The sequence below is a fragment of the Arachis stenosperma genome, chromosome 10 (genome assembly GCF_014773155.1).
Source record: "Arachis stenosperma cultivar V10309 chromosome 10, arast.V10309.gnm1.PFL2, whole genome shotgun sequence".
In the NCBI taxonomy this organism is placed as follows: Eukaryota; Viridiplantae; Streptophyta; class Magnoliopsida; order Fabales; family Fabaceae; genus Arachis; species Arachis stenosperma.
In genome coordinates this window covers 111,939,273-111,949,793 of record NC_080386.1, presented here as the reverse complement: position 1 = coordinate 111,949,793, position 10,521 = coordinate 111,939,273, and the positions used below count along the sequence as shown (strand labels likewise).

General features: G+C 36.0%; 1 protein-coding gene across 1 annotated transcript; it reads left to right on the top strand.

The window, feature by feature from the left end:
* The first annotated feature begins 8,900 nt into the window (after positions 1-8,900).
* LOC130955624 (zinc finger protein CONSTANS-LIKE 4) lies at positions 8,901-10,240 on the top strand. The gene is made up of 2 exons (XM_057882526.1): positions 8,901-9,643; positions 9,755-10,240. Exons 1-2 carry the CDS (start codon positions 8,975-8,977, stop codon positions 10,067-10,069), a joined length of 984 nt encoding a protein of 327 aa, XP_057738509.1. The 5' UTR covers positions 8,901-8,974; the 3' UTR covers positions 10,070-10,240.
* The last annotated feature ends 281 nt before the right edge of the window (positions 10,241-10,521 follow it).

Below are 10,521 nucleotides of genomic sequence, written 5' to 3'. Positions count from 1 at the left end.
CCAGCAGAGGCAAGGACGATGCAGGACGAGTAGAGGATCAGGAACGGCAACCACGAATAGCGACGACGACGATGCACAGGAGCCGACGACCACGCACAGGAAACAACGACGCACACTGGACCACGGCAACGCACATGACACAACGACGGCACAGAAGATGATGACAGAGGAGAAGAAGGCAAGGTGGAGACAAGGTGTTCAAAGGAGGCTACATGGGTGCTTCTTCTTTCAGCAAGAGCTCAGTTGTTCAGTAGAGTGGAGGGCCTAGAGGCACAAAGATAGTAGAGAGAGTTATAAACAAATAATTTGGGGACCAAAATCGTGCTTAACCCTTACAAAAATACTTATATTTTGTAACAAACAAATAATTTGTTACAAACAATATTGAATTTTTTGACAAATTAATTTTTTGCTACAAAATAAAGAGTTTTTGAAACAAAAGTATATTTTGTTACAAATATTTTGAACTTTGTAACTATTTTATCCTTTGTTATAAAATATTATAAAATTTTGTAACAAAAAACCAGTTTGTTACAAAGTTAACATAATTTGAAACAAAAAATAAGGTTGTTATAAAATATTAGCACGTTTTGTAATAACTTGTATGGTTGTTACAAAATATTATTATTATTCTATAACAACCTCCAATTATTGTTACAAAAAATCATGTTTTTGTAACAATTTTAAATTTGACACAATTTTTGTTACAAATTTTCTTGTAATGCATGCATGTGTTTTTGTGGTTGATTGAGTCAGGTTTATGTGCTTGTTCTAAATTGAGTTTTTTTCTATATCGTCATTATTAAGTAATTTCGGATATAAATAGGTGCACTTTTGGTTTGTGCTTGTTTTGAATTGAGTTTATTTGTGTGCCGTTATTATTAAGTAATTTTAATGTATTCTAGATTTAAATAAGGTGCACTTGGTTTGTGCTTGATTCAAATCAAATTTGTTTGTGTATTATCATCATTAAGTAATTCCAGTACATTCTGAATTTAAATAAAGTACACTTGGTCTGAGCTTATTTTGAACTGAGTTTATTTGTATGTCGTCATTATTAAGAAATTTTGGTATATTCTGGATCTAAACTGTTATACGTAGAAGAAGAACACGACGATGATAACAATAACGATAACGATGATGACAATAATGATGTTGGAGGAGAAGGAGGAAAAGCAAAGAGTAGATCAAAGAAATTCAAATAAAAAAAGAAAGAGGAGGAGAAGGAGGAGGACGAGGAAATGACAGATGAGAGTGGTGGTAATGACGACGATAAAGAAAAATAAAAATGAAGAAAAGTTGGGAGAAGAAGAAGAAGCAGCGGGGGTGTAAGGAGGAGAAGAAGGGGGAAGAAAAAGAAGAAGATGATGAATACGATAACATAAAGGTGCATAAATGTGAAATATATTATAATAATTTGATTGGACTTGATTAAGTGGTTGTAGAGTCATATTTGTTGTGATAAGAATGTCTGAGGTGGATGACCATTACTAATATGGGCAACTGAAATTTTCAAGAGAGAAGTTTAAGATTCTTATGCAAGACAAACCTTTAATAAAGTTTAAAAAGAATGAATTTATACATGTATAAATAAGGCTTCATAACCTGAGACATAACACATGAAATAAAAATCACTCATGCATAAAATATTCATCTCTTTCTCTTCATATATTGAAACACATATGTTCTATCTCAGTTATATTAAAATACTAATATTAGAAAATATTAATACTAGAGCCTTCTATTTACATTTCGTTATTTTTATTTTATTACCTCTTCCTTATTTATTTATTTTACAACAGGTTATCAGCACGAGACTCTGATCAAAATTTAGGAAGACTCAGAAAATGACAAGGATAAATAAAGAAGATGTTTGCCTTGTGGATAGTGCAAGTTCGCATACTATTCTTAAAAGTAATATATATTTTACTCATCTTGTACCAAAAGAAGAATATGTTAATATGATTATTGGCTCAAACAATGTGATAGAAGGTTCCGGAAAAGCAATAATTTTGTTTCTCAGAGGAACAAAATTCATAATAAATAATACATTATTGTCTACCAAGTCTCTAAGAAACTTGTTGAGTTTTAAGGATATTCGCCAAAATGGATATCATATTGAAACAATGAATGAGAAAAATCATGAGTACTTATGTATCACAACTCATGATTCAAATAAAAATGTTATATTAAAAAAGTTGCCCTCACTTTCTTCTGGGTTATATTATACAAAAATTAGTACAATTGAATCACATGCCATCGTAAACCAGAAGTTTACTGGTCCAAATAAATTCATAATTTGGCATGATCGATTGGGGCATCCTAGAACAACCATGATGCAGAGAATTATTGAAAATTCTCATGGATATTGACTAAAGAACCAGAAGATTCTTAAATCCAACGAATTTCGTTGTGCTACATGTTCTCAAGGAAAGTTAATTTTAAAGCCATCACCAGTAAAGATTGAATTTGAGTTTCCGAATTTCTAGAAAGATTCAAGGCAATATATGTGGACCTATTCATCCACCATGTGAATTTTTTAGATATTTTATGGTACTAATAGACGTATCTTAGAGATTGTCACATGTGTGTTTATTGTCTTCTTGCAACCTAGCATTTGCAAGATTACTTGTTTTAATTATTCGATTAAAAGCACAGTTTTCATAAAATTCAATCAAAGCAATTACTCTTGATAATGCTGGTGAATTTACTTTCCAAGCCTTTGATGCTTATTGTATGGCTAACGAAATAAGCGTTGAACATCCAGTAACTCATGTTCACACACAAAATGGATTAGCAGAATCACTTATTAAATGCTTCCAATCAATTGCTAGACCCTTATTTATGATAACAAATCTTTGAACCTTTGTTTGGGGGCATGCAATTTTATATTCTGCAACAATTATTTGTTTGAGGCCAACAAGTTACAATCAATTCTCTCCTCTGCAATTAGCTTTTGGCCAGCAGACAAATGTTTTTCATTTGAAGATATTTGGGTGTGCAATATATGTTTTAATTATCCCACTTTCTCGCACTAAAATAGGACCCAAAGAAAGTTGAGAATTCATGTGGGATATGATTCTCCCTCTATAGTGAGGTATCTTGAGATATAAACAAGAGATGTGTTTAAAGCTCGATTTGCATATTGTCATTTTGATAAATCAAAATTTCCAACATTAGGGGGAGTGAATAAGTTTCTTGAAAAAGAACTTAATTGGAATGCATTATCCTTGATGCATTTAGATCCTTGATCAAGGCAATGAGAACTAGAAGTTCAAAAGATTATACATTTGCAAAGAATAGTAAATGAATTGCCTGATACATTTTCTGATATGAAAAGGATTACTAAATCCTATATACCAGCTGAAAATGCTCCAATTCGAATTGATGTCCCAGTCGAACAAATGGCCACTAAAACAAATTCACGTTAGAAGCGTGGTAGGTCTATCGGTTCCAAAGACAAAAATTCTTAAAAAAGAAAAGAGGTAAATACTATTCCTATTGAAAAGAATAAAGACATAGTAAAGATACCTATAGTTGTCTAAAATTCTGATATAGTTTTGACGCCAGAAGACATTCAGGTACCTAAAAATTGTGAAAATGATGAGATCTCAATAAATTGTCTTTACAAGAGAAAAATTTAATTGAAATAAAATAATTGTCAATTAAATATTTGTATATAATGTGGCATTACACATCATACATGAAAGTAAAGATCTTGAGACAAGAACAGTCGAAGAATATTGACAAAGGAATGATTGGCCAAAATAGGAAGAAGCTATCAAGGCTGTAACACCCTACCACATAGAGCTTTACACCTAAGATGTAAAACAGAGGTGGCGAGGTGCTACGACCTCTAAAATAAAATATGAATACGTTTAATGGTCGAAGGAATGTAGTCTACTAGGAGCCTTGAAAAATGGGTAAAACAAAATCGCAAAATTAAAAGCGCAACACTCAGGAAATAGGTGCGTACGAAGAAAACTAGAGTTCATATATATATATATAAAGTAAGAACAAAGGGTCAATAATACAAAATAACAAGCTCCTAACTTGGCCTGCGAAGTAAAGCTAGCAAGAGAATATTTACATACATATATATACTTAACCCAGAACCCAGAATACATATATAATAAATCCTGGTTCTCCATAAACCTCTAAGAGGTGCAAAATAAAACAAGGTATCAGAAGAGTTCTATACATCAAAATAGAGCCCCGAAAATCCACTTCGTTGCGGAACTCCAGCCGCCCAGCGAGGTGCTTCTCGACCTGTATCTGAAAAACACAAATATCGTATGGGATGAGAACCGGGGGTTCTCAGTATGGTAAAGATGCCTGCATATATAAGATATAAGGTCCTAGAAATGCCAGAGGCAATCCTAGAATGCTGACTCTCTGATTATAAAACTCAAGGAACTAAAATAGAACCCATAAGCAAGGGTAGTTCTCTAAGGTTCTAAACTTGATCAAAACCTAATCAAAATCCTCAATCCTCCACCTTTCCTCCAATCCTCCAACTCCAGTGAAACCACAGGCAAACAAATAGAAAAGTCAAGCACATACAGAAAGTATATATGTAACAAGTAGGCAATTAGCAAATAACATGAATAAATAATTAAGCAAGCCAAGACAATGCACAAACAAGCAAATCAAACATATGCACATGATGCATGTCTGTCCTACGGCTGATGATATCATCTGTCGGTTATATAGCCAACCCGACACGTCCTGGTAACTAACCATGGACTAAAACACCCATTGCGAAGCAAGTGAGTTTGAGCTGCAACCCCTTTTTCTTCTACCCGCTTAACCCAGAGCCAGTGGAATAACCAATACTGCGTCTACTACCCAGGCGGGTGTTTAAAAGCTCAACCTGGAGCAAGTGGGACAAACCACCATCCTTGCTACTACCCAGGTATCTCAAGCATTGGCCTGGAGCAAGCGGGACGAACCACCATCCTTGCTACTGCCCAGGTATCTCAAACATACGTTCATTTATTACTCCATAATTAAACTCATTTCTTCCTACACTTCTTCCTTATCTCATACCCGGAGCAAGTGGACATCATCACTGCCTACTACCCGAGGCCACAATCATATTTATTTACAAACCAGCATCCCCGTTAAACTTTTCAACTTACATCACCCCTTTTCAATCTTTCTTCACTCACAAGTTATTATTCTCTCAATGTTTAACTCCCTTTCTATAACTAAATTTAAGTTTAGGACACTAGGGAGTAAAAATAGAGGTTTAGAAGTTCGAAATTAAGCTTTAAAACACCAAAATCTGTGTTTGCTGAAATAGGGGCTACGCGTACGCGTGGGCATACATTTTTCCTTCCTCGTGTACGGAAGCACCTTGCTCGCGTACACGAGATTCCCAACCTGAATAGATCGGTCGCGTCGCGTGCAGTGGTCGCGTACGCAAGCTATGCAGAACAGCAAAAATGCAAAATGCTACAAAATTTTCAATTTTACACTCCAAACTTCCAACGCGCATAACTTTTTCGTTTTAAAATATTTTTTATCCGTTCTTCGAATGGCGTAAACTTCATGGATCCAATTTTTATATGAAATAAGTTTGAAATAAATTGGGGGTCTAGAAGCCGAGTTATGATTTGCCGAAGTTTGGCAAAAAATTAGACTTTTCACAAAAATTCCTAAACCTCTATTATCACCAACTCAACTCAATACTAACACTCTAAACATACAAACAGCACCACTACCTTTCAATTCAGCATCATAAACCCACATTTTATCAAAACCAAGCATACCTCAACCTTACATGCATTTTTTTTCTAACATTTTCAATAATAGCATAAAAATCATAATCTTAACATATCAACAATTAACAATTTCCTTTACCACCAGCAAATGTTCTCTTCAAGCAAGATTGAATATTCTCTTCAAGCTAATTCCAGCCTAAATACCAGAATTAAATAATTTTAAACATAATTGCTCATAACTTTTGAAATTGGGAAGGAATAAATTAGAACATAGAAGTGGTTTTCTTACCTAATTATTGATTGAGCTTTGTAGAACTCGACGCTGCGGTTGCGTGGCCGTAAACGGTACGACGATCGGAGTTCAGAGCAGAAAGTTATGTGAGATTGAAGTGGAACCAAGGGTTTGAAACATCACCTTTGTTCTTCTTCCCTTCAACCACCAACGTGGAAATAAAATGTTTTGGGAGAAGAAATGAATCTCTTGCCTTTTATGTGTTGGGCTTTAGTCCCGGTTTGGTCCCAATTCAATTAGTTTGGTTTGTTCGGCCCAATTTTGGGCTAAATTCTTTAAAATTAGTGTCAAAATTCTTGTTTTAATTAGTTTTATCCTATTTTACTGTAAAATTTATATTTCTAATTTCTTTTATTAAAAATTAATTTCTTAATTAATTACTCACTTACAAAACGTGAAGTCTTTGAACCTGTAGTCCGTACACCAAAAGATGTAAAACCTATTGGATACAGATGAGTATGTGAGAAAATGAAATAAGACTACATTACAAAACTCGATTTTTGGTGCAAGATTTTTTACAAAGGCCCGGTATAGATTATGAAGAAACATATTTCCCTGTCGTAGTTGCAATAACATTGTGTTAGTTGGTCAGTTTATCCACATACCATAAACTACATATGCATCTAATAAATGTGGTAATAGCCTATTTATACAGATCATTAGATCGTGATATCTATATGAAAATCCCTAAAGGACTAAAGATATCTAAACCATCCAATGAATATTCACAGGGGTTATACTCAGTCAAATTGCTAAGACCTTTATATGGTCTAAAGCAATTTAGACGAATGTGGTATAATCATCTTACTGAGTATCTGGCCAAAAACAGATTTAAGAATGATAATTTCTACCCATGTGTTTTCATTAAGAAATCAGTATCTGGATTCATTATAATTGCTGTGTATGTTAATGATTTAAATATTATTGAAACCCTTGAAAAGATTCCAACAATTATAAAAAGCTCTAAAAGAAGAGTTTGAGATGAAAGATCTTGGAAAGACTAAATTTTGTCTCGACCTGCAGATCGAACATACAAAAATAATATACACAGAAAAGATCTTCAAGATATTTGATATGGATAAATCACATCCATTAAGTACCCCAATGATCATAAGATCTTTGTATGTAGAAAATGATCAATTCTGTCTTAAAGAAAAAAGAAGATACCCTTGGTCCTAAAGTACCATATCTTAGTGCCATTGGGGCACTAATGTATCTTGCTAATAATACAAGACCCGATATATCATTTGCTGTGAATTTACTAGCAATGTATAGTTCCTCTCCAACCAGAATACATTTGAATGGAATCAAACAAATCTTTTGATATCTTCATGGAACGGTTGATATGAGATTGTTTTATCCATATAGATCCAAGTCACAACTAGTTGGCTATGCAGATGTAGGATACTTATTTGATACACACAAAGGAAGATCTCAAACAGGATACCTATTTACATATGGTGGTACAGCTATATCATGGAGTTCCATGAAATAGACGATTGCAATAACATCCTCTAATCATGCTGAAATACTAGCGATACATGAAGCTAGTCACAAGTGTTTTTGGTCAGGAGTTTGATCCAATATATTCTATAATCATGTGGACTGATTGATCATAAGATAGCTCCAATTGTTTTGTTTGAAGATAATACAACATGCATTGCTCAACTTAAAGGTTGATATATCAAAGGTGATGGAATAAAGCATATGTCTTCCAAATTCTTCTTCACTCATGATCTTCAAAATTAAGGGATAATTGATGTCCAACAGATCATCTGGATATTTATTTACAAAGTCACTCCCAAAATCCTCTTTTGAAAGATTAGTACATCAAATTGGGATGCGCCAATTTCGAGATATTAAATAATGTCGACAAGAAGAGGGGGAGACTGTACCATTTTTTTCTTGGTCAGGATTTTTTCCATTGGATTTTTTTATAAGGTTTTTAATGTGGCAGTCCCATCACAATAGATTTTGTATTCTTTTTCCTTCACTAAAATTTTTTTGTCAATGAATTTTTCTTTAACAATGTTTTAACAAGACATAATCCTAAATAGTAAGAATGCATGAGGTGGATACCCATTAATAATATGGGCGGCTGAAATTTTCAAAAGAGAAATTTAAGATTCTTATAGAAGACCAACCTTTAATAAAGTTTGAAAATAATAAATTCATACATATATAAATAAGATTTCATAGCCTAAGACATAACACACGAATTAAAAATTACTCCTACATAAAATATTCCTCTTTTTCTCTTCATATATTGAAACACATGTTCTATTTCAGTTATATTAAAATATTAATATTAAAAAATATTAATATTAGAATCTTTTATTTATATTTTAATATTTTATTTTATTATTAATTTATTTATTTATTTTACAACAATATTGTTTATTTGGTCTACTTTCGGTGTATTTCTTTTGTATTATTCATCGTTGACATAAAAATTGAAAAGTTATCCGAAGAAACTAAATGCTGAAAACTAAATCAAATTCTAAATATATAGTGGAGTGATAAGCACGCAGAGAGGAATATTAAGACGGACAATAACCACGAAAACATAGCGGGGGTGACAATGAGAAGGAGTGTTTATGCCCTAGTACAAAGTCCCTAGCCACACAGCAGCAATGTAGGGTCCACCAAGATAACGACAGTTGGTCCGACGCATTCAAATGCCACACCACCGCTCGGTCCCCTAACCTACTAAAGACTATTAACCTGCCTCCGTCGCTGTCAAACTCCCTTCCACCCCTGATAATTTCTTGCATTTGGCTAAGGCATGTCCACGCGTCACTCTTCCATTGGCTATTTCCCAGATCTCCCGGTCCCCACCAGATAGACTTGTTTCGCACAATCACGCCACCTATCTTCAACCACCACCACAGCCATAACCATATCACAAACAATATCAAACACAAGAATTTTCATTTTTCCACGGAGCCATCGCACCATGGCTTCCAAGTTATGTGATTCATGCAAGTCAGCCTCAGCCACCGTCTACTGCCGCCCTGACGCCGCCTTCCTCTGCTCCCCCTGCGACTCCAAGGTCCACGCCGCTAACAAGCTCGCCTCCCGCCACCCTCGCGTCTCACTCTGCGAGGTCTGCGAGCAGGCACCTGCTCACGTCACCTGCAAGGCCGACGCCGCCTCCCTCTGCCTTGCCTGCGACCGGGATATCCACTCCGCCAACCCTCTCGCTTCCCGCCACGAGCGAATCCCCGTCACTCCCTTCTATCACTCCCTCGCCGCTACCGTCAAGTCTCCGGTCAACTTCCTTGATGACCACAGGTTCTTCTCCGACGCCGATGCTGATGCGGATGTTGACGTCAGCACTGAGGAGGCCGAGGCTGCTTCCTGGCTCCTTCCCACACCTTCTAACCCTTCCAAGGCAGATCTGAACTCGTCTCAGTACATTTTCCAGGAGATGGAACAGGTTCCGTATGTAGATCTGGATTACGGCAACGTGGATCCCAAATCGGAGCCGAAGAGCTCCGCCACCACCGACGGAGTTGTTCCGGTGCAGAGCAAGACCGCTAACGAGCACTACTTTGAGCCTTTCGCCTACGGTGGCTACAAGTACAACTCGCAATCTCAGTCACAGTCACAGATGAGCCATAGCGTAAGAACAATCTCTGGAGTTGATTCATTTTCTTTTCCAGTTTCTTATGTGAAGTGTGAAGTAATGTTTTGAACTTTTCGTGTTCGTTTTTTGCGGTTTTTTATCGTTTAGGTGTCGTCGTCGTCGATGGACGTTGGTGTTGTGCCGGACGGGAACGCGATGTCTGAGATATCGAACTGCAAGGTAGCATCGTCGGTGGAGGGAGGGAACCAGGCAGTGACGGTGACGGCGCAGTTCTCGGCGGCGGATAGGGAAGCTAGGGTTTTGAGGTATCGGGAGAAGAGGAAGAACCGAAAGTTCGAGAAGACTATTCGCTACGCTTCTCGTAAGGCTTATGCAGAAACGAGGCCAAGGATCAAAGGCAGATTCGCCAAGCGCACTGAGGTTGACCCTCTCAATGGATACGGCGTCGTTCCGTCGTGTTAATTTTCCGTCTTTTTGTATGGAATCACCGAATCAATAACCATAATAACGATGATTAATATATGCCGGGGTTACTTGCTCTCTTCTTTTTTTCTTATTCTCCTGTTTGCTTTTCTATGTATATATTTTTTTGTATGAATTATGCAATGTATAAAGTTGCAAACTCTTTTGCCATCTGTTTTGTAGCTTAATTGTATCTTGTCTTTTGGTTTTTGTTTTTCACCGTTTTGAGGAATTCGGTAGTTTCTTTTGCCTTGGGCCAAGCAAGTAAGAATAAGCATTTTCTGGTTGTCTCCCATCAAGGGTTCAGATATATATGGCTAGAATGCAGATTTGTCTTGTGAACTTGTGTATCAAAATCTGAAATATTATTGGCCAATTGAGGAGCCTTCCTCGATCTCATTAAATATTAATTCTTGTGTTAAACACTAGCGAGATTGAACCCAACTTCAATT

Bases quoted from the DNA above. Each gene is read 5' to 3' on its own strand.
- LOC130955624 (XM_057882526.1), top strand. From the start codon at position 8,975: ATGGCTTCCAAGTTATGTGATTCATGCAAGTCAGCCTCAGCCACCGTC. The intron at 9,644-9,754 runs GTAAGAACAATC...TTTATCGTTTAG, and splicing joins AGTCACAGATGAGCCATAGC to GTGTCGTCGTCGTCGATGGA.